This window comes from Myotis yumanensis, unplaced genomic scaffold, assembly GCF_028538775.1.
Source record: "Myotis yumanensis isolate MYYU_CA2020_CCGP unplaced genomic scaffold, mMyoYum1.0.hap1 SCAF_9, whole genome shotgun sequence".
Lineage (NCBI taxonomy): Eukaryota > Metazoa > Chordata > Mammalia > Chiroptera > Vespertilionidae > Myotis > Myotis yumanensis.
The window spans coordinates 23,439,890-23,465,261 of record NW_027223760.1 but is presented as its reverse complement, the minus strand read 5'-3'; the positions used below and the strand labels follow the sequence as shown (position 1 = coordinate 23,465,261).

The window sequence follows — 25,372 nt, the reverse complement described above, 5'->3', positions numbered from 1 at the left end:
ACTGGAAATATAGAGATGAAAATCAAGGTTTTTGCGTTAAAAAAAACTAGAAGAACTCTCAATAACCTGGCATCATGGGGTAAATCTATTCTGCCGTCCCAGGAAACCCCTCTGATAGCACTGTCAGGGCCTGAATGCTGCACGTAGCACTTCTTTTACATTCATGCTGCTCTCTTAAACTTGTATATGATGTTTTCTCCCCGCTTCTCAGAAGAAGCGCTAGCTTTGGAAGAATGTTTTAAAAACACATTCTTAATCCAGAATCTGCTGATATCAGAATCTTTTTTTCTTGCTAATATTCCTAAAAAGATTTCCTTATCGGCAACTATGTAAGGAAGATATGAAAATAAAAACTTACTGGTGTAACAGCTGCACAGTGAAAATAAACGGGCTCTGGCATGGTAGCTGGGAGCTTTACCCATTGAAAAGTCTGCAGATTCAATTTCCAGATATCTCCCAGGATCACTTCTCCATTATAGCCCCCACAAATAAACACATCTATCAAACAAAAAGAGAAAGCCAAGATCACACAAAGAAAAGGAACCACAGCCCTAGCACACGGCTAGTTGACCTGGGACCAGTTCAGCAGATTTCCCCAAACCACAGAGGACTTCAGCTGGGTGGGCCTCCTCATGCTGCCACCTTGTCCCTCGATGGACACTATGTTGGGATCTTTGCTAGGACAAAGGAAGCAAACCTCTGAGGAGGCTTCATGTCTGGGTTCCGATACCTATGGGTGCCAGGCATAGAAAGAAGTAAAAAGGTCCAGGGCACAAACAGGAGTGTACATGCTCCATAGGGGAGATGGCAGTGGGGCTCCAGGTGATCAATACCATGCCAGACTTAAGGCCAGGTTTGCCTTACAGAAATCTAGCCTGGGATGGTGTGGCTCAGTTGGTTGGGCGTTAGCCCATGCACCAGGAAGTTGCCGGTTCGATTCCTAGTTAAGGGTGCATGCCCAGGTTGCAGGCTTGATCCCCAGTGGGTCATGCAGGAGGCAGCCAATCGATATTCACATTGATGTTTCTCTCTTTCTCCCTCTCCCTTCCTTGCTCTCTAAAAATCTGTAAACTATTTTTTTATAATATATTTTTATTGATTTCAGAGAGGAAGGAAGAGGGAGAGAGTTATAGAAACATCCATAAGAGAGAATCATTGATCGGCTACCTCCTGCAAGTCCCCCACTGGGGATCAAGCCCACAACCTGGGCATGTGCCCTTGACTGGAATCGAACCTGGGACCTTTCAGTTCGCAGGCCGACACTCTATCCCTGAGCAAAACTATAAACTATTCTTTAAAGTAAATAAATAAAAGAGCAAAGCTTCTCAGCTAGAGGAACTACATCCCTCCACTGGACACCTCATGTAATCATGCAAGAAATCTGGTATCACACACTGGGTTCCCAGGGAAGAAAAAGAAATCTGGATTTCTTTAAAAGTGAAGCATTTTGATTTTTAAGTGTTAGTCAGTAATTCAAAAAAACTTTAATACACATATGAGTCAAATAAAACACATCTGCAGACCATCAGTTTGTAAACTCTTCTTTTAAATAACGTCCTGAAAAGAATCGACTTATCTGCACGTAGAGACAAATGCTCTTTATGTAGACATTAACCCGAGGAGAAACATTTGTTGGGCTGTTCTGATTGGGGGCACAAATGAGGCTCTTCCAAGTTTTCTTCAGCCCAAAGAGGACAGTCTGAAGACCCATTCGATGTGTATTTACATCAGAGGGAAAAAAACCTTCCCAAAATCAAAGTTTTTCTTTGCGCTTGTTTGTTTTGGCTTTATGAATTCAGTTAGTTATAACTAATTAGACAACTTGTAACAAAGGCTATGTGAGCCTTCAAATTAAATGCCCAGAACTAAGGCTGAATTTCGTCTGTATGGTGCCTGGTCTCAAAGAATCAAAATAATAGCTGTCTTATTTCAAGTCTTGATTAAGTTGAAGCCAATACTTAAACAAACGATAAAATACACAGGAAACCATTTTGACTAGGATTCAAGAAAAGTACAGCTCCATTCATAGAGAGGCAAAGCTGAACAATGCCACTATCTGTAAATCTTATCCAAAAAGCAGAAGCATAATAAAAAGAACCTCTGTATGAGAGACAGCAGCATAATCCCAGGAAAATCCAAACTAAGCTGCTGAAAGGATACAGGCTATCAAATCAGTTATATACAACTTCCTCCCAGAAACACATTTAAGGTGCTATATCAAACTATAAAATAAGCTGTAAATTAAAAGACAGAAAGGTTATCCAAAGAGGAGTCACTTATCACACTTAGATAAAGTAGCTGCAGCTGCTCTCTGAAGCCACACAATGCCTTTGTTGTAAAATGGCCCAGGAATAAGCTCCTAGTTCTGTTTGGCATCAGACAGAGAACAAAATAAACTTTACGATATAATACTCCAGAAGGAGTTATTAAGTTTTAATACAATGTTCACTGAGGTCTCTATTGTTCCCCACCATAACCACTGACATCTGCTGCAGTGGGGTGCTGAAAATCAGGGGGTACAATAAAAGCTTATTTATTTATCACCAAGTCTTGAGTTCTCTGATAACTGAAGGAACCCAAACATACGAGTTGACTTTATAAAAACTGCTGAGAGAAGCATAACTTTATGAATTTCCTCTTAAGTTGAAAGTATAAGAAACAGACTGTTCCCAGAGTTATGTGTCTTGTAAGGAGCTGCTATCATTAGGAAATAAGGCATTCTCCGTACATATAATTACAAAAATGGAACCAGGGAGTTATTTAGAACCCTTACCGTTTTTTATCTGAACACAACTGTGGCATCTTCGGGCTGCAGGGAAACCTGCCAGACACATAAGCACAGAAATTCCGTTGATCACAGAGGTAACACTGATACAACACAGTGACAGACATCCTACGAGCAACTCACCTAAAACAACCCCTTGGCTGCAGTCAACAAACACTGCCCAGCCCTCCCAGTCCTCCCTTATGGCACTAACACAAGCCATCGGAAGTCTCATCAGAGCGGCACAATGTTAAGGTGCAGGAAAACAAACTGGGGTGGCAGAGGTCAGGTTACTAATGGGTTTCCCACGCCCTCTTACCCACAAACAGGTAGACAGATCTTGATTTAAGTATCTATTTCTTATCCCACCCATAATCCCTCACTTGCACAGAATTCGGCAATTCCCTTTAAAAGTCTCTGCTCAGCCGAAACCGGTTTGGCTCAGTGGATAGAGCGTCGGCCTGCGGACTGAAAGGTCCTGGGTTCGATTCCGGTCAAGGGCATGTACCTGGGTTGCGGGCACATCCCAGTGGGAGATGTGCAGGAGGCAGCTGATCGATGTTTCTCTCTCATCGATGTTTCTAACTCTCTATCTCTCTCCCTTCCTCTCTGTAAAAAATCAATAAAATATATTTTTTTAAAAAAAGTCTCTGCTCAACTGCTGAAGAAGAAGAATTGGGCTCAGGAATACAAGTAATTTCTAATAACAGTTCAACAGATATTTTACTTGTCATATAACTCAATGAAATTAATTTTTCCCTTCCAAAACAAGTAAAGTATAAAATACATCTATTAAAGATAAACGGGTCAATACTATAAGTTTACCTATTTTTTCATGGGGTTTTGTTGCAATTTCCTCCCATGCATTTGTTTCAAGGTTGTATGCATGGATCTTGGAGAGAGAGAAAAAGAAGATACACACAGATAATGTTAGCTAGCCTGAAAACTGGATATTAAACAACAGCCTGTACAAACATATATTCTTTTTTGAAAAGTCTTTTTTCCCTGTTTTTATCTGATTTATTGCTAATTCTAAGACAAAACATTAACAGTTAAAAATTAAGCACATAGATTATCTCAATATTTTTAAAAAAGGAAATTAATGAAGAAAAAATTAGAATTTTGCAACTTCCACATTTTCTACAATAAATATGTATGATTTTATAACAGAAAAAAGCAAGTGTTGCATATAAGCCTAACCAATGGACACAGACAACAGGGGGGTGAGGGCATGAGTGGGGGGTAGGGGGGCAAAAGGGGGGATAAGGACACATATGTAATACCTTAATCAATAAAGAAATTTTAAAAAAATATGCAAACTGCTTAGGAAAAAAAAAAGAAGAAGAAAAAGAATAAAGCAAATGTTGGTAAGAAAGCACCCGAATGCAGTTTTAACCAAACTGAGAAAAGATCATTAAGGTTCCAGACAGACCAGGAGTTCTGCATCCTACTTTAGATTTCCCCTGGATACGTGCATTTAGAAATGCCACAGGGATGGAAGAACTGAAAGTCCTTCAGAGCTCAGCTTTCTCAAGTTAGTGATGCATGGCCCTAAAAACGCCTGTTCTTTTTAGATACAGAGCACTGATGAGGATAAGGATGTGACATTCTGAGAATGCTGGTTCCAATTCCAATTAGTTGCTCCATTCAAGCTACTATTTCTTCCTTTTAGTCGTTTTCCTCATCCAGAGTGAGAGGATAATTTTCATGAAGTATATTCAATGTGCGATAATGCAGCTGTCAAATGGAGAGCATATTAGGGGCACAGAGCTCAACCTTACATGATAAAGAGCATGCAACATAAAATAGATGTTAATGAAGAACCTTTTCAAAACTGAAGATATCTATAGTAACAGAATTATCTTACTTAGCATAGCACATGCCTCCCTCTATACTTCTCCCTCTTTTCTCTCTCTTTTTTAAAAAAAAAATATATATACCTTGTTTAAGGAATAAGCTGTCCAGGAAGTACCACCTCCCAAGATGTAAATCCTCTGTCCATCATGTGCAATTTCATGTCTGTATCTGAAATACACAATAAAATACGTTTATAATTAAGTGAAAAATGATCTACCTAAGATGTAGCCACTAGGCTTCTTACTGGATTATTATTTATAACAATAAATTATTAGAAATAAGCTAAGTGTTTAATAATGTGAATTGGTTAAATAAATTATAGAATATACATAAAATAGATTAGTATGTAACCAGAAGATGTTGGCATACAGAATAATTAATATGTTGAGAAGTTGTTTTTATGTCACTAACTGGGGGGGGGGGGGGGGGAGAGTTATATAAGAGCAGATAGGCTATAATTCCATTAAAAATTTATAGATAATTGCAGGCTCTCTCTGGAGCAGGCCCACGCCTTCCTTTCTTCCCTTTCCTGGCACCTTAACATTGTACCGCTCTGATGAGACTTCTAATGGCTTTGTGTTAGTGTGCAATAAGGAAGGACTGGAAGGGCTAGGCCAGTGGTCGGCAAACTGCGGCTCGCGAGCCACATGCGGCTCTTTGGCCCCTTGAGTGTAGCCACGAAGTTTCAATCGCACTGTACATGCATGCCCGCACGTGGTATTTTGTGGAAGAGCTATACTCAAGGGGCCGCAGTTTGCAGACCACTGGGCTAGGCAATGTTCGTTGAATGGATCTTTACTTCTCTCCTAAATTCTAAGGGTCCCCATGAGACTTGCAACCAGGGGAGCAATGAGCAGCGCCAGCAACCCCTGAACCTGTCTCTAAGGCCGCCTTTCCTCTGACTTTTTTTTTTTTATGTATTTGGGTGCTCCTGCATTGGGTGCATAAATGTTTATCAGGGTAATATCTTCTTGTTGTATTGATCCCTTTAGTATTATGAAGCGGCCTTCCTTATCTCTTGTTATGGCCTTCACTTTGAGGTCTATTTTGTCCGATATAAGTATTGCTACCCCAGCTTTTTTTTTTCATTTCCATTTGCCTGAAAGATATTTTTCCATCCCTTCACTTTCAGACTGTGTGAGTCCCTTCTTCTGAGGTGGGTCTCTTGTAGACAGAAAATGTATGGGTCATGTTTTTTTATCCATTCAGCCACTCGATGTCTTTTGGTTGGAGCATTTAGTCCATTTACGTTTAAAGTTATTATTGAAAGGTACTTGTTCGTAGCCATTTCTTTTTTTGTGTGGCTATTTTCTTTCTGAGTTTTTTATTTCTTCTTTTTACACCAGTCCCTTTAGCATTTCTTGCATTGCTGGCTTGGTGGTGATAAACTCCCTTAGCCTTTTTTTTGTCTGTGAAGCTTCTTATTTCCCCTTCAATTTTGAATGATAGCCTTGCTGGATAGAGTATTCTTGGATTCAGTCCTTTGCTTTGCATCACTTTGTAAATTTCTGGCCATTCTTTTCTGGCTTGATGTGTTTCTGTTGAGAAATCATTTGATAATCTAATGGGAGATCCCTTGAATGTAACTTTCCATCTCTCTCTTGCAGCCTTTAAGATTCTCTCTTTGTCCTGAACATTTGCCATGGTAATTATGATGTGTCTTGGTGTGGGTCTTTCAGGTTCACCTTGTTTGGGACTCTCTGTGCTTGTGTGATTTTTTTCTTCCCCACCTCTGGGAAGTTTTCTGATATTATTTCTTCAAATAGGTTTTCTAACCCTTGTTCCTCTTTCTGTTGTTCTGACACCCCTATTATTCGTATGTTGTTTCGTTTCATGTTGTCCCATAGCTCCCTTAGGCTCTCCTCCTGTCTTTTAATTTTTTTCTCCAATTGCTGTTCAGTTTGGGTGTGTTTTGTTTCCCTGTCTTCTAATTCGCTAATTCGGTGCTCTGCTTCTCCTAGTCTACTGTTGAAACTTTCAATGGTGTTTTTTATTGCAGCTATATCACTTTTCATTTCTTCTTGGTTCTTACATAATTTATTGATTTATTCATCTGTTTCTTCTTGCTTCTTGCATAAGTTGTTGATTTTTTCCTCCATCCGGTTTATGCACTCTAGGACCCTTAATCTGAATTCTTTTTCTGTCATGTTGCATGCCTCTGTATCACTCAGCTGTTTTCTGGCAAGTTCCCCTTTTCTTTCCTTTGGGTTTTTTTTTTTTTGTCTACCCATGTTTGATCGTACTGCCATATCTAGATGTTGAGTCGTTCAGTGGCTGCTCCTTGGGTGGCAATGGCTCCTCGGGCTGCGGTTGCTCCTTGGGCGGTTGTGGTAGCAGCTGCTCCTTAGTTGGTAGCAGCTCCTCTGGTGGGTGCTGTTCACAGTTGTGGTGGCTCCTCTGGTTGGTGGGGGGAGGCTTCACACACAGCTGCTGTTCCTCAGACAGAGGGTGTGATGATCAGGAGGCTGCTGTTCCTTGGATGGGGGCGGGTTACACAAGCAGCTGCTACTCCTTCGAATTGTTACTTTTAATCTCTTAAGCGGCCTCAGGGCAAGGTGTTTTCCAATAGGGTGTGTCAACTGTCTATCCCCCCAGGCAAGGCAGATGTCTATGTGGCTGTGTGAGGAAATGACTGAGCCGAGGAGACTTGGGGTGTCTGCCTTCTGAGCTCTGTCCCCCAAGTCCCCAGTGCTGGCTTCTGCTCTCATAGCTCCAGTCCACTTCACCCTCCCTCTGCCAGAGCACAAGGTGGGTGGCTCCACAGGGAATGTTTGTGCCTTGGCCCTTTAAGAGGGTGCCTGAACTTTCAGCTGCCACTCCCTGGCAGACAGCACCCCACTGCTTTTCACAGCTTGATGTTATGTGGATACCTTCCTCAGTTTGGTGCACTCTGCTGGGGAGCCCAGTTCCGGGATTAGATCCAAGAATTCTCAGTGGCACCTCCCCCCACTCCACCACCGGCTGAGATATCTCTCCAGGACTTCAGTTCCCCTCCGTGGGTCACGTCTCTGTGCCGACTCCACCTTCGGTCCTTGGGTATCAGGGTTCTCTCCTGTGAGTTTTCCATTGATTATTCAGGAAGCCTTCTTGGATTTCAGTTGTAATTCCAGCTTGTTCCTGGGAGCATGACCATGCAGCATCCTCCTACTCTGCCGCCATTTTTAATCTTTCTTCTGACTTTTCAGTGAGCTAGCAGCAGCCCCGCCATGGCCCACTTCTTTCCTCTACCATTTCTGGAGAGCCAATGCAGAGCACTGCCTAGGCGCTCTCCTGTTGCTTCTTGTGCCCCAAGCCCTGTGTCCCCAGTTTTAATAAATGTACTCTCAAAATAAAAATAAATGATAGATACATAAATATGCAAGGAAAATGATTATAAGGTGACATCCAAAACATTCCAAAATATTAACCCTGGTTATCTCTGAGTTTAGATTTTGTTTTATATTTTCTTCGTTTTGCTTATTTGTATCTTCTAGACTTTCTATAATCTTTTTGTGATAACTTTGCATAAGGAGGGAAACTATTATAGAGATTTAAAAAGTGATCTGCCTACATTTAATTAGAAACTCTAGACCAGCCGTGGGCAAACTACGGCCCGCGGGCCGGATCCGGCCCGTTTGAAATGAATAAAACTAAAAAAAAAAAAAGACCGTACCCTTTTATGTAATGATGTTTACTTTGAATTTATATTAGTTCACACAAACACTTCATCCATGCTTTTGTTCCGGCCCTCCGGTCCAGTTTAAGAACCCATTGTGGCCCTCGAGTCAAAAAGTTTGCCCACCCCTGCTCTAGACCATGGGCTTTCAAACTAAAATACTTATTTAATAGATACAAAGATACCAGGAAAATTATGCTATAGAGAACTGTGAATATAATGTGAAATGCCTACCAGAACTTTTATCCAAGCAGCCTAGCTACAAGCTGAAACAATTTATAATATGTCCATAAAATAATTCAAAGAAGGCAACCATATTATGCTTTGAAAACTTCATCTATTTCCTCCTTTCCATGAAGGAAATAAATGCTGATAAAATAAATTACATAAAAATTATTCCATTTCTCAAGTCCTCTCATGTTAAGTTCTGCAAGTCAGCCTACTACTATACTAAAATAAAGATAAATTCTTCCTTAGCATCTATATACCATTTTGCTTGAAGACAACAAAGAGACCTTAGATTAAACAAAATAATTAAAAAATTATTTACTATACCCTTGCTTTTAAACTAGAGGGCAAAAGATCATTCTAAGTTTTCCAGTGAGTTTAACTCTAAGAAGCAGAAACCACTATCAGGAAAGAAAAGTGAAAGATCTAGGGTCTACTAGAAGGCAACTAGAGTGAATCATGTGCTGTCTGAATGTTTAACAGAGTACTTGAAGAACCCTCCACCCCCTCCCTCTCTCTCTCCCTTCTTCTCTCCCTCCATACCACCCTTCCTCCTTCTCATCCATCCATCCATCCAATCAATTTTCATTGAGTACCACTACAGGCATGGCACTAAGCCCTATACTGGTGATACAGGTGTGAGCAAATGAACCAAAGAATCAAAATATGCAAATTAAGATGGAAAATTTAAAAAATAACTAGAAAGTAATTGTTTTGCCTGTGATATGAAATTTAGTTACATTACTACCATTGGTTTCTTCTTCAAAGTGTTACTATCTTCCTAATGCAGGAAAAGTGGAGTATAAGAGAAAATAACATGAAAAAAAATTCTAGAGCTCAGAGGGAAATATCACTCCCTTACCAGGAGATCCTTCTTTAATGATGAACTGGAATGTAACAACCAGTTAGCTATTTTAACCAGGCCAAAGGATTTTCTTCAAACTGTATTACCAATATGTGGAAAAAAGTCAAATCTTAGGAAGAAAGAATAAATGTGCTTTAATCTTAGAACCTTACCTCTCTTCTGGAAGATCACAGGATAGGTTGTTTGGTTTCAGTTGTGTCCACTCTCTGGTATTAAGATCTAATTTGTGCAGGTCTGTGCTGTAAATATAGCCAGTTGTCCCTCCAAAGACATAAAGGGAGCCATTGATGATAGCCATGGCCTGAAAAACAAGGAAAGGTGAAAAAGACTGACTCATTAGCACTTGATTAAAGAATATAAACTTATTAAATACCCCCAAATCAGGCTTTATGAAATTCTCTTGTATTTTTAAAAAATATTTTTATTGATTTCAGAGAGAGGAAGGGAGAGGAAGAAAGAGACAGAAACATCAATGATGAGAAAGAATCATGGATTGGCTGCCTCCTGCATGCCCCCTACTAGGGATTGAGCCCAAAACCTGGGCATGTGCTCTGACCAGGAACCAAACCGTGACCTCCTGGTTCATAGTTTGACACTGAATCACTGAGCCACACCAGCCGGGCCTCTTGTATTTTTTTAACCTTCTAAAACACAAGACCTTTAATGAACTAAAGATTTTAGAGAACACAGAGATTATTTTTATTTTTATTTTGAGAGAGAGTGGGGAAGGGAGAAGGTATGTATAAAAGAGGGAGAAACATTGATGTGAGAGCAAGACACTGATCAGCTGCCTCCCACATGCCTCCCAAAGTGGAGCCCAAAACCCAGGCATCGTGGGAATCAAACAGGCAACCTTTCAGTGCATGGGAGCCACACTAAGCTACACTAGTCAACTGAGCTGCACTGGCCAGGGCACAGAGATTATTTTTAGAAAGGTAAAGTTTATTCAACTGGAAAGCCAGTTCCACCTAGATTGGCAAGGGGGTCAGGTGATCATTAGGGCTTCTAGTCAACCAAAGAATTTATAGATCATGGACGTGAGCATTTTCATGAAAAACTACTTCTCGCCCAGCCAGCATGGCTCAGAGTGTCAACCTATGGACCAGGAAGTCACAGTTCAATTCCCAGTCAGGGCACATGCCCTGGTTGCAGGCTTAATCCCCAGTGTGGGGCATGCAGGAGGCAGCCAATCAATGATTCTCTCTCATCATTGATGTTTCTATCTCTCTCTCCCTCTCCTTTCCTCTCTGAAATCAATGAAAACATATATTTTAAAAAGAAAAAGAAAACTGTTTCTCTTCTTAAGCAATTTGAAGAAAAATGCTCTCAAGCAGAAGGAGCAGAAATGAAAATAAGCCACCAGAATTCCTTAGGTAAGATCTACTAGTAGAGTTGACAGTCAGTCCCCAAAACTTGACGTTTTCCACCAGACTCTTTCTTCTTCAAAGTAAGTTTGGCTATTTTTATTGTCATTTCTTACAGTTTAAAGGCCTCCTGTTGTGAAATATAGAGTTATCCAGTATGTGCCTCTACACATAGCCAGAAGCTATTATCAGTACTGATGTCAGCCAGTCAAGTAAGAAACAAAGACTGATTATTTTGAGCTTAGCCATTATTCTCAAAGGGTCTCTGATGTATGGTGAGTTGCACCCTAACTTTTTGGACATATTGTTTCAAACCTAGGTTTGAAGCACTTGAACCTAACTGGAAACTAATCTCTACATAATGTGTTTTAGCTCAGATCTTAACTAAGTGCAGGGATCACATTCTCTGCTACTTAGGTCAAAAAACTCTTCAAAGAATCCTATCACTCTAAAGATGACAAAACCCAGACCATATGGAGCCCAATCTCTTGTTGGGGATGGGAGTGAAGGTGGGGTGGGGTCCTGACATTTAAGAAACTTCCATACAGGTCTACATCATAATCCTAAATTGGATTAGAAATAAAGGAGAGAAAGCAAGATACCAGATTTACAAATTACAATTTCACATCAGAACTGAAAAAACAAATACTAACTACAGTGAATTTACTCTCCACTTAAACAATTGGTAGTGCCCTGGCCGTGTGGCTCAGTGGTTGGAGTGTTGGCCCGTGTACTGGGTTCCATTTCTGGTCAAGAGTACGTACCTGGGTTGCAGGTTTAATCCCCAGCCCTGGTCCCTGGTCCCTGGTCAGGGTGCGTGCGGGAGGCAACCAATCAATGTGTCCCTCACATCGATGTTTCTCTCTTTCTCTCTCCCTTTCCCTCCCTTCCTTCCACTTGCTCTAAAAATTAATGGGAAAAATATCTGCGGGTGAGGATTAACAAAAACAAAAATTGGCAGTAATATAAAGATTCTGACATTGTTTGTTCCCAGAACTAGAAAAATCCAAACAAATAATCCACCATGACCAGCCATAGATTGGTACCTGTCCATATATACGACTGGGTTTCTTCCCCCGACAGCTGAGTAAAGCCCATCTCTTATACTTCACATTACAGACATGGACATCATTTCCGTTGCTCTCACCAAACGGGATGCCTGTACCTCCAAACACTAACAGGTTGTTTCCATGCAGCACAACTGGGGAAGAAGCACAAATTCCGTTTATGTACTGGGTATCTAAAATGTATTCCCACACAAACGCAAAATATCTGAGAAACTCAAAAATGTCTGCTTAAATGCCCTCAGAAGATAACTCAAACCACTGACATCTAACTACTACAGAGTTTTGCAAAAAAAGATCTAATTCATGCTATATGGAATATATCATACTAGAGGCCCGGTGCACAAAATTCGTGCATGGGGAGGGGGTGTGTCCCTCAGCCCAGCCTGCACCCTCTCCAATCTGGGATCCCTCTCACAATCCAGGACTGCTGGCTCTCAACCGCTCGCCTGCCTGCCTGCCTGCCTGATTGCCCCTAACCGCTTCTGGCTGCCAGCCTGATCACTCCCTAACCACTCCCCTGCCAGCCTGATCGATGCCTAACTGCTCCCCTTCCAGCCTGGTCACCCCCAATGGCCCTCCCTTGCAGGCCTGGTCACCCCCAACTACCCTCCCATGCTGGCCTGGTCACCCCTAACTTCCCTCCCTTGCCAGCCTGGTTGCCCCTAACTGCCCTCCCCTGCAGGCCTGGTCCCTCCCAATTGCCCTCCCTTGCAAGCCTGGCCACTCCCAACTGCCCTCCCCTGCCGGCCTGGTCGCCTCCAACTGCTTTCCGCTGCTGGCCTGGTTGCCCCTAACTGCCCTACCCTGCAGGCCTGGTGCCCCCAACTGCCCTCCCCTACTGGCCTGGTCCCCCCCAACTGCCCTCCCCTGCTGGCCTGATTGTCCACAACTGCCCTCCCCTGCCGGCCATCTTGTGGTGGCCATCTTTGTCCACATGGGGTTGGCCATCTTGTGTGTTGGAGTGATGGTCAATTTGCATATTACCTCTTTATTATATAGGATAACAATATTGAATGATATGAACTATAGTACACCACTACTGCTCAGGACAATGCAAGTGTACAACGAAACAGAGGAAAATGAAGTATCATCTTTGTCCAGCAAAGACCAGTGGGACTCAGAATGAAAGGGTAAAAGAATCACTGTTTTTGCCAGGGGAATGATCTCTACATTTGATCACAGCTGGTAACTTTAGTGTTCTTCACTGTATCTCTTCTATTCCTGCCAACACACACACACACAGTCACACATACCTTCTTTCCTTCTCTGATGGCAAATACTCCCAAAATAGTTCTACCATATTATTTCAATGGCATTTTTACCACTCTTTCAATAGAGTGTAAGAGTCAACAGCATGGGCTCTAGAGCCAGCAAAAAGCTAGGTTTAAATTCCTGTGTGACCCCAGGAAAGTTACTTAATCTCTAAAATAAATCTTCACAAAAACCCTGTGAGGTAGGAACTATTATCTTCTTCATTTTATAGATAATGAAACAGAAGTGGTAAGTGGTTTAAATCACTTGTTGAAGGTTTCCTAAAAAGAACCTTGCCAAATTAGCATTCAATCCCAGCAGTTGGCTCCAGGGCCTGTATTTTTAGCCACTACCCAGAGGGCCTTGCTCAGCCTCAGCTTCTTCATTTGTACCATGGCAATATATCCAGTACCTGCAGTAGGGATGTTATGAAAATTAAATCGATACCATGTGTGAACTATTCATGAACAGGGTTTAATCATATTACAGTGTTACTATAAATTATTAACAAAGAACAAGTGACATTGAACAGGACCTCTCAGACAGTTCATGAAGTCAAAAGTTCAGAACTGCTTGCACTCACGTGACATAGATGCCAATTCCCGGGGCATGTACCCATCTGTGCCCATCTGGTGCCATACTCCTGTAGCAAAATGATACCGCCAAAGCTCCCTGAAGAGAGGATAGTCTTCATTATCTGGCCCTCCTGATTCATCATAATCTGGGTTATAACCTCCAAATACATATAGATTGGTATTATCTGCCACACAACGATGTCCACTTCGTGCAGGTGGAGGTCTGTGGCCTAGGAGAGAGGAGGACAGTTTTCCACAGATGGCCCAGCAGATTAAAAGCATAAACAAAATTTGGTAACAATCTTTTTAGCTTTAAAAGGGATCAGGGAAGATTTATAAGATGGATGTACTTTTTATTTGCTTGGGTTATTTTATTCATTCCCACACACTAAAGATTTTAGGGAGCTGGTCTCCATTTCTATTTCATATGACTACTTTCAGATTTTGGTAACTGTAAAAAGATTTTTCCCAAGGGAGGCAAAATAGCGTTATAAACTCAAGAAAATGGCTGATAACTTGAAATTTTCAAGAAAAGGAAGAGAAGGGGTTTAATAATCCAAAAGCTAAAAGGATAAATTGTCTTATTTCCTTAGAGGAGAAAAAAGCACAGGCCAACTAAATTTAACTGAAAATATTAGAAAACTACATAAATATAATCACAAATGTGAATGAGTCATGTATAAATAAAAATACACACACATAAAACCTATTATTTTTCCACAATATATAATAATTCACTTAGAAAGAAAACTGGTTTTTCAATGAGTTATAGCAAAATGTAGAATTTAAATACTCCAGATATTCTGTCAGTTAACAAAAAATATCCTTATATTTAAACTAAAAGAGCTCTTAATGAGAGTTCCACACTAGGAAAAGCTATTACTACAATTATATTTGAAAGCTTTCTGAAGTTTCAATTATGTCAACCAGTTCACTAAAAATTATTTCGGGATTATTTTAGAGTAAAAAAAAAAAATCCCAAAACTTTACATTATTTCTATTATCCTTATAATTTTTATACCAGTCTACACAAACCCTTACATAGCTGCAGAACCAAATATGCTTAAATATATATATTGGATGGTAAGAAGCTACTACTGTATAGTTGACTGTTACCCTAAAGACTTATCTACTTTCACATATTAGGAGTAAATACTAGTATGATGTTAATTAATATTTAGGACAATGCTGGATACCTATTAAGCATCTGTTATATAAATAAACATTTATTAGCAACCTAACGTAAGACTTATATATTTATTTTTTAAATTATAATTCCACTTCCTAGGGTATGCTTTTAAACAAGAACTGAACAAAAATTGTACAGATCTAGAGAAACCAGAAAACAAACAAACCACCAAGTGTTGAACACTCAAGTCCAAACTATCAGTCCTGAGTCTTTAATGGTTCCTTACTGCTCAACGTCCTCAACCAGCAATTTAGAGCCTTTCACGACCTAGTCTTGTCCTGAGCTCTTACACTCCTGCTTGTTTAAATTTGTCTCTCTGCTTGGGAAACTGAGTCCTTCCCTTAGACCTTGGCCTGGCCTGCCTACCCTTCAATGTCTAGCTGTGGAAATACCTCCAAGTACAGCCCATACACTCCTTCTCATCAAAAAACTAAACAAGCCCTAGGGCCCTTATAGTTCAGTACCCTAGTACTCAAACATTAGGGTATACAGGTACAATTAATAAGATTATTATACCATAATTATGTAAATACATGCATACATATAATATTAGGCAAACTATAATCAGAAAATTTACTCATGAGCTGTGATTTACTTCAGGTAAAGAACTCAATTTCTCTTTTTAGGAATCCTGAAACACAGAAAGTGTGGTGTGAAAGAAAGAGCAAGGGCTCCTACAAATGTCTAGATTTGAACCCAGGTTCTTTCTGTTACCTTGAGCAAGTCACCGACCCTCACTAACTCTCAGTGTCCTCATCACAGATGTATTATACCGGACTCTTTCATTCACAATTATGTCTTTGCGATTCATCCACGTTGCTGGGGGTAAAGGCCACCTGTTAATTTCCATTGCCAAATAATATTTCCTTGTATAAATATATGCCACAATTTATCCAGTCTATATTGTAGGAATGGACACTTGGGTTGTTTCAAATTAGTGGCTCTTAATGCTATAAACATTTTTTTGTACATGTTTTTAGGTGCACGGGGGCCCACACTTGTTGGCTATAAATCTAAAAATGAAATTTCTGAGTCAGATGTATGAAAATCTTTACCTTTACTAGATAAGGCCAAACTTTTGTTTACAAAATACTAAGTATTGGTATTGTAGTTTTAATTTAGCAATTCCTGTGGGTTTGTAGACCTATCTCATTGTGGTTTTAATGTGCATTTCTCTCATTACAAATGAGGTTGAGCACCTTTTCATGTTTATTGGCCAATTGAATTGTTCCTTTTGGGAAGTGCCTGCTTAACCTTTTTATACATTCTTCTATTGAGATGTCTGTCTTTTTTTTTTTTTTACTGATTTGTACAAATTTGTATGTATGCTTGAGATACATTCACTTTTCACCCTATGTATTTCCATATTATTTGAATTTTAATAAGCACATACTATATACTTATAAATTTTAAAACAAAAATTTAAAAGATCTTTAGCAGTGTTACTTTATCCCTACCCACACTTTGTTTAAATCATCTGAAATGTTACAGAATGTTAGATACATACATATACACACACATATATTAGTATTATTATTCTATATATTTAGAAATCTTTTCTCTTTTTTTAAAGTTTTTGTTGATTTCAGAGAGAGGGAGAAGGAGAGAGATAGAAACATCAATGATGAGAGAGAATCATTGACTGGCTGCCTCCTGCACTCCCCCTACTGGGAATCAAGCCCACAACCCAGTCATGTGCCCTGACTGGACTCCAACCATGACCTCCTGATTCATGGGTCCGACACTCAACCATTGAGCCATACTGGCCAGGCTAGAACTCTTTTCTTAACTTTTATACTAGGCTTCACAGTTCCTTAATTTAGATGCAACTCTAAGTTTTATTGTTTGTTCCTTTGCACAATACTGCTTCTTATATCCAAAACTTTCTCTTTCTTAGATTTTCCATTTTACCAGGAGTACCTCTTCAAGTAATTTTCTCAAAAAGAGTGTATGTCATAAACTTTCAGAGTTCTTATTTATTTTGACCCCTATTTAAACATTAGTGAGTTTGGGTATAGTTCTGCCTTCAAAATAATTTCCCCTCAGAACACTAAAAGCAACCCCTAGCTGGTTGCTCAGTGGTTAGAGCGTCAGGCTGTGGACTTAAGGGTCACAGGTTCGATTCTGGTCAAGGGAACGTACCTCAGTTGCAGGCTCGATCCCCAGCCCGGTCAGGACATGTGCAGGTGGCAACCAATTGATGTATCTTTCTCACATTGATGTTTCTCTCTCTGTGTCTCTTCCCCTCCCTTCCACTATGTAAAAATCAATGGAAAAATATCCTCGAGTGAGGATTAACAAAAAAAAACAATAACACTGAAGGCAAACTAGTTTGCAGGTAAGAAATGCAACACCAGTCTGCTTCTTAGTCTTGAGTCTTTCTCTATAATCTGAACTTTATCTCTGGAATCATAAACAGTTCAGTAATGTATAGACAGATGCTTTTGTTTGTTGTTGTTGTCTTCCAGCTTGTTCCCTAGTGGGCCCTTTATACTTGAAAACTCAGAATCTTTATTCAACGTAGAAAAATACTCTTTATTTTCTCCCTTCTTCTGTCCTTCCTTTTGTAACGCTATGAATGGATACTGGATCACACAGAACGGTCCTCAAAGTATACTTTTCCTTATGTACTTTCTTTTTTTGTCTTCTTGCTTTATGGTCTGAATATTTCCTTTGCTTTATTTTCATAAAGGTTGGCCTTAAGCCTATATATTATTTAAGCCTCCAACTGCATATTTATTTCAGCAATCAAGTTTTCAATATAGAACTAATTCTTTAGTCATTCCTTTTTCTCCACGGTATTGGTTTATTTATGGATCCAATTACTCTTGACTGAGGAAACCTCCTATGATCAGAACTTCCTAAAGTTCCAATCTGCTTCATCATTACCTCTGCTTTCAACACGGCCAACTATTTTATTTGTTCATCTTAGTCACCCTCTTTCAAGTCTCGTTTCCCTCAAATATCTGGTCATCTATTCATATTAATAAATGAAGGACTATATTGATTGACAATTGTAAGAGATATGGGTTTTCCTCAATAGTTGTGTTACTGTCTCCAAATCTCCACGAAGAGAGAGAAGTAGGGGAAATAACTGTTTTAGAGACAGTCCCTTAATTATTTGCCCTAATATTTCATCTTTCTCAAACTTCTCCTTCCTTCTACATTTGCTGACTCTAGGCTTAGAGTTTCAGAAAAGGGGCCCTACTAAGAAATTCTCCTGACTTCCAGCATGCACCGGGAGCACTCATTGAGGTTGCATTTTATTCTGTTCTTGTTTCTCAACCATTATAATTCCAACTACTTTCTATTGCCCTGAAATTCCACCAATTTTCTGGTATAATAACAATAATAAGAACGATAGCAGCCAACATGAATTGGCTAAATGGAAAAACTCTCTTAGGTGTTCTTTGCTCATACTCTCTCTCTTGAGCCTCACAACAACTCTAGGAAGTAGGTACTATTATCATTATCCTAATTATTTTTGTTGTTGTCAATCCTCACCCGAGGATATTTTTCCCCACTGATTTTTAGAGAAAGTAGAAGGTGAGAGAGAGAGAGAGAGAGAGAGAGAGAGAGAGAGAGAGAGAGAGATGGGAGCGACATATCGACTGGCTGTCTCCCACACTCACTCTGACAGGGGCCGGGGATCAAACCTCAAACCAAGTACATGCCCTTGACCGGGAATTGAACCAGAGACCCTTCGGTGAGCAAGGTTGATCACACTGGCCAACACCATCCTAATTTACAGCTGAGGAAATTGAGCCCCCCAAAATAAGAAACTTGCCCAAAGTCACACAATAGGTAAATGGCAGAGCCTGGATTCAGACCTAGGTAACCTGACTTCAAAGCTTCCCTTTTCCATTTTTCAGTACAATTATGATTTCTTTTTCAAATGTCAGTTTTGTCATTTTCAGTAATATCTGAAAAGCATGGAAAGGTAAATGGGTATGTTAGGTCCATCAAAGGAAACTCATTGTTTTCACTGTATCAGTATTGTTTTCACACCACACAATTTTAATTGGTAGAAATGTATTTTAGAGATGGCGCAAGATTGAGTGAAGGAATCTAGTGGTAGAAAACAAGCCATATGCATTAGTGTTCAATCAGTATCAACACAGGTAATGTGGAGGATTCCCAAAATGAGAGACCTAGAAGTGGAAATTTCAAAAGCATAGATAAGGTTTTTTAAATCTAAGTAAACACTAAACAGCAGCATTTTCATATTCTCAGAAACTCATTTATTTACTGTCACCACCACCAAAGACAAGTTGAAACGTACTACATTTTTAGTCCCATCCTATTCCCTGTCAGTGGCCTTACAAATAATACAATTCCACTCAAAAGCACTGTCCCTGCCCTTATAGAGCTTACAGTCTATGGCAGGCATAAACAAGTAAACAACTATAATTCAGTGTGATAAGTGCTATGATACAGGCGGGTACACAGGGTGCCATCAGAACAAAGAGATGGGCCTTCAAAGACGGTTTCCCAGGAAATAACTCCTAGACTGAGTGTTCAATCTAAGAGTTAATCTCCCCAAACCACTATTATTGGTTTGGGGAGATTAAACTAAATTTGTCATCTTTCACCTCAGTCTGCTCCTCCATCCATCTATATAACACCTTGTGACAAGCACAATGGTCCATACAGAAAGCTGGAAGCTTTCTTGACTTTTCCCTCCTCCTCTTCAATAAGTCGTCTCAACTAATTCCACTTCCTTAGATTTCAAATCAATTCCCTCCTCTCTATTCCTACTACGACTGCCTTTCTTGTAGCTGCCATCATTTCTCACCTTAATAATTAATTATAATCACCTTGTCACTGGCCTTTCAATTAAATGTCTTCACTAATTGAAAAACAAACAGATCCTGAAAACTCCCATTGGGTAGTGCCCCACTTGAGCTGGGCCCTCTCCAACTCCTCTGCACACTCTTTCCCACTAAGCTGGGCTTCCTGCAGTTCTCTGAAAGACCATGCTGTTTTGCCTGATTGCCTTTACTCCAGCTGGTTGGTCCTGTGGTTTGAGATGTTCCAACACTCCCTTCCTAACGCCCACTCAGCCTTTAAGTACATCTCTTCTGAAAAGTCATCCTAATGGCCACCCTCTCTCCATCCTCCCATGAGCTGGGCCAGGTACCTCTCTGTATGCTCCCATATCATACTACCTCATCAGGACACTTATCACAAAGAATTGCACTCAATTTATTCTGTAACTGTTTCTTTACCTGATTCTCTATTATCTAGATCACTGAGCTAGCACAGTGCCTGTTAGTTAGGAGGCAATCAAGAAATACTGAACAAATGAAAGAATGAACGAACGAACCAACGAACGAACGAAGGTAGTTAAGTCTGTGAAAGCTGATGCGATAACTAAAGGAGATAATGGAGAGGACAGAACGTGGAAGTAATACCCACCTTAGTGGGTAGGAAGAAAGAAGCTAGTGAAGGGAACAGAATGAACAATCAAAGAAGTAGGAAGAAAACATCTGGGATTGTACAGTAAACTAACCCAAAAGAAGAGAAATCTAAGAAGGTGCAGGTGGGTCAACAGCATCAAACACTACGAACAGGTCAAAGAAGGTATGAACTAAGACAAGGCCACTGATTTAGAGGTGGTCACTGGTGACCTTGCTATTGCTAATACTGAGCTTACTCCTGCCTCATTCTTAGTAGTCAGAGACCGTCTTTCTCAGCCATTGTTTGAGGCAATTTAGGGCTGACAAAATAATCAAAGGTATAAAACTTACCTGTGCTAACCTCCTCTTTTCCATGATTAAAAAATTGAAAAACAGAGAATACACAGAAGTAAATCCCACCATCCAGATATAACACTACTTCCTTTGTATTTTTTATGTTTATATTTGTACAAAATTGATATATTAAATTGTATATCCTAATTAAACAATTTCTTAATTACATTTTAAATTTAGTCAGCCTAACTTAGCTTTCCCATTGTAAATCAATAAATTAACATTCTAATTTATAACACAAAAAAGAAAAAGATGTTACAGAATTAACAGATGTTAAAGAATTAAATGTGCCTGCTTGGCCACGTGTGTGCACTATGTTCTTTTTGTCACAAAACACTAAAATTACCTCTTAATTTGTATCAATAAAATAATTTTTTGATGCTAAAGGGTAGCACCCACCCTAAGTATCTTATCTTGACCCATTTAAAATAGATTTTATTATTTTCAAGTTCTGGAATTTGGCTGTTAAAATAGGTAGGTACTAAAAACATCTATAGCAGCTGCAAGGTTTTTTTTAGTTTTTAAAAATATAATCTCCAGTTAAAATCAGATACACTGATTTATAAGTAATTTAATAAAGTCTAAATTACAACATTAAGCATGCTTATCTGACAATTTGTTAATCTAGAAATAGTGTGAACCAGAGTTTTCAATTCTCTTCTGAAATTTTCTTTTTTAACTATGGAATTATTTTTTTTTTTGTGGAAAAATATTAAAAATAGAAGGTATGTGGGGAAAATGGGGGACATCTGTAATACTGTCAATAATGAAAATTTAAAAAATTAATAAATAAAAATAGAAGTAAGGATTACAAGGTCGAAGAATGTGAACATTTTTAAGGCTTTTGATACATAGTGGCAAAGTGAATTCAAAAAGGCTGTATTAAATTTACACCTTCTTTAATATATGAGCTTCATTTTCCCATAACCTTGCCAACACTGGGTATTCTTATTGTTAGTCTTTGCAAATCTAAGAGGTGAAAATGATATCTATTATTTGAATTATCATGCTTTTAACAATAGTGAAATATTTGTTCATATTTATTGAACTTTCTTTTTTTATCAACTGATATTCTTTTACCTATTCATGTTCTTTTACCTATTTTTCTAGTGGGCATGGGCATTTGTTTTTAAACTGTTGATTTATAAAATCTCTTTATATATTCATAATATTAACCATTTGTTACAAATACTTCCCCTTATATCTTTTTATTTATTATATTTTACCATAAGAGGTTTTTAATATTTTAGTCACATAAATTATTTCTTCCTTTGAATCATATTTAGAAAACTCTTTCCCACACCCATATTTTATAAATTACTCAAAGTTATTTTTAATATGGTTACAGTGGAATAATAGTGATATCAGTGAGATCATTTATTTCTATCATCTAATACACATTAAGTGATTCTAACTCTCTAAAACTTAATTACAATTCCAACAGCGGTCAATATGAAACACAGGCTTAAATTTGCTCTAGACTTATCTTATTCCAATCTTGGCTGTTTAGACAATTTTTAAAAACCAGAGTTTTGAGTTCATACAATTCATTCCAAGTTCCCTTCAACCCATATGAAGCACAGATCTCTTGCTAGTTACACCCACCTCTCAAAAACCTGTTAGGGATCCTTATGATGGGACAGGACTGAATGAAGCGCCTCCTAACAGGGTCCCATCGTATTTTCTTCTTACCTGTTACCACAATTATCAGCAATAAGTCAGACACATACAACACATGGCAAATAATACATAGTTACTGTAGTTATAAAGACAGAAAAACAGGAAACAAAACAATACTTGAATACAGAAAGAAGTGATGTAAAGTAGCATTTAACCCTGTTTTAGGAGTCAAAACAAAATTAAATTAATATTAAAGCAGTGATGAAAGTTTTCAGCTCATCCCCAAAAGAATACAAACAATTATGTGCACCATTTTCCATTTTTCAGAATTCTGGGTCAAAAGAACATGCATTCAATAATCACCAATGCCATCTTGTGGCAAAAATTCACCACAAGCTTTACAAACAGATTAGAAACCAAGACATTTAAAAAAGTCAGTGAATGTAAAAAAAAAAAAAAGTACTGATTAAAATTAATGTAGGCTCCTGTTCTCTTCCAGGTTTGGCATCCTTTTATAAGTTTTATGGTTAAGAGGATAAAATAAGGGGCAACATTCTATAAATATGAAATAATCTCTTGGCACTTCCATTGGTCAGGAGTGAAGGGATTCATCTGCCTTCCCAGGGAGCAAATTAGCTCCATCTTAATCCAATTAAAACTTGTTTTCTTACAAAATAAAAGAAAAATGGGAAACATTATAGAACTGTGAAATGGGTCATTTTGTTTCTACCCAAAATTTTGATAGCTCCCAAAGATAGCTCTAATTAGCACTAAAAACAATTAACATTTGTATAGAATTTAAAGTTTACCAAGAGCTTTCACACATGACCTCATTTGATCCTCACAACAATCATGTACAGATTCAATGGCCATTTCATTAAGTACCTGCTATGCCTTGAGTCCTAGGCGAGGCTCTAGCATAGGGAAAGAAAGCTATGACTCCTACCCTCAGGAGCTCATGGCCTTGTGAGGAAGGCAGATGTCTAAACAAATAATTTCATTACAGTGAAGTAACTGCCAGAACTGGAGCTACAGAAACTCTTGGAGGAAGATATTATCTTATTTTACAAGTAAGGAAGCTAAAGGGAAATAGGTGGCAATGCCAGAGTCAGGATCAAACCCAGGTCCATCTGACTCAAATATCTGCCTTCTCTCCACTACACCACACTTAACCTGTCTCAAATTTCTTAAAAAGCACATAGTTTTTGGTTTGGGCAACTGGAATATATTTAAATGCTCATCAGCAAGGTCTGCTTTGTTTACTGCAGTACTTGTACAATGAGATACACAAATTCTGTGTAGTTAAAAAATGACATTACCTGCACTTGTGTACTTATTGTGAAAAAGACAGGCTTGTGGGCAAGAAGAAATTTATTTTGCAAAAAGGGTTATCTTTTAATCCTCTGTCTTTTAAATCAGTAGTTCTCAAATGCTGGTCTACAGAGCACTGATTGACTAAAGTGAAGATTCAACCGTCCAACACAAAATGAGAAAAATATGGATAAGGCAGTGAGTTTTTTTAAAAGCTAAAATGTTCCATTTAAAAACCTGTCCATTTTTCAGAGATTAGAAACATTTTGTTATTAAGCATTCTTTATTTTATGAGATGGAGGTTGTAGAAAATGGTAGTTAGTTTTGTTTTTTAATATCCTTTCTTGGAAAAATAGAAAATTTGCAAGCCTTGTGTATCCCCAAAATACATATATTTCTAAATTTACAGGTTTATGACATTCAAAAGCCTGTAAAACCACAGGTTTAAATTAATACAATATTTGTTGATTCCTCATAAATCCAACATTGTAAACCACAGACTGTCAAAGGATACGTAAGATGTATAAGAAACTTCCCTTGACCTCAAGAAGCCTATATTCTAATTAGGGAGACAAGACAGACACATAAAACAATTATATAGCAATACAAGACAGAATATAACAAGTGATTAGCTTAAAACTTGACATTTTTATGTACCAAAAGCATTAAAATGTACATACCCTTTTACCCAGCTATTCCACTTCTAGGAATTTATTCCTAAAGAAACAATCATAGATGCATGGAAACATGTAGGGACAAAGATATTCACTATAATATTATTTATGATGGTAAAAAGTTATAAATACTTTCAATGTCCAATGATAGGGAGGTGGTTAAGTATGTCAAATAAACATACTTAAATAAGTTCATATTCTATGTAACACTAAAAAGTATATACAAGAATATTTACTAACATACAAAAACATTCACAATATACTGCAAATGAAAAATGCAAAGTACAAAATAGTACTCGATTATGACACCATATTAATAATGAAAAAATTATTTGTATATATTCATAAAAAATATAGGAAGCATATACACCAAATTTCAATTGTGGTTATCTTTGGGTGGTTATTATGAGTGCCTTTTGTTTTTTTCTCCTTAGTGCTGGTCTTTATTTTCCAAGTTTTCTCATTGAGTAGGCATTACTTTTGGACTGGAAGAAAAACAATACCATATTACTTTAATTTTTTTTTAAAGCTATGGTTTAAAAAAATACTATAAAGAAATATACTGAAGTGTTTACAGTGGTTGTGACTGGGATTGAGGGTTATCACTTCTTTTATAATATCCAAAAAATCTATGACATATTATTTTATACTGGAAAAATATTTTTTAAAATTTAGAATAACAGTGAGGGAATAACAATGAAAATTTATTGAACCAAAGTTATAATAAAAATCCTTTTATGATGTTTTCTCAGAGCTCTGTTAAACATTTTTGGCCTGTTTTTCCCTTAGCAACCAACGTAAGTCTCTACAGGCATAGGCTAATGTTGCCTCTATAGAGGTTATTCAAACAATGTAGACACTGACTTCAGAACCCATGTTTTCTTCCTTTTCCCAAAGAGCAGAAAACAAGAAAACCAGCAACATCACAAATATATGCCTTTCCAATTTCATGTAAATATATTCCTGGTCTGAAGTTTTATTTACTGAAGCTTTCATTGTTATGTATTTAAACCGCCAACCTTCATTTATGATTGCATCTACTCTTCAAAACAAAAACCACAATTTATTCAATCATTTTATAAATATTTCATTTTTTGCTAGATTTAAAAATTTTTCTTTATTAGATTTATTTCACTAAAAATGATACAATCATTGACTGAATCAAGATGGTAGGCTAAGAACACTGCAAGCAAACTTCC

The 25,372-nt window shown here is 38.3% G+C and overlaps 1 protein-coding gene across 2 annotated transcripts in view; it reads right to left on the bottom strand.

Moving 5' to 3' along the window:
* Positions 1 to 25,372, bottom strand: part of KLHDC10 (kelch domain containing 10) — a 53,118-nt gene that overhangs the window by 5,520 nt on the left and 22,226 nt on the right. For both annotated transcript variants that reach the window (XM_070423892.1, XM_070423893.1), the window contains exons 2-9: positions 22,174 to 22,260; positions 13,635 to 13,856; positions 11,780 to 11,934; positions 9,522 to 9,670; positions 4,705 to 4,789; positions 3,590 to 3,656; positions 2,774 to 2,821; positions 359 to 498 (exon numbers count right to left, since the gene is read on the bottom strand). In XM_070423892.1, coding sequence (XP_070279993.1) covers positions 359 to 498; positions 2,774 to 2,821; positions 3,590 to 3,656; positions 4,705 to 4,789; positions 9,522 to 9,670; positions 11,780 to 11,934; positions 13,635 to 13,856; positions 22,174 to 22,260 — 953 coding nt within the window. The remainder of the gene's footprint in view (positions 1 to 358; positions 499 to 2,773; positions 2,822 to 3,589; positions 3,657 to 4,704; positions 4,790 to 9,521; positions 9,671 to 11,779; positions 11,935 to 13,634; positions 13,857 to 22,173; positions 22,261 to 25,372) is intronic.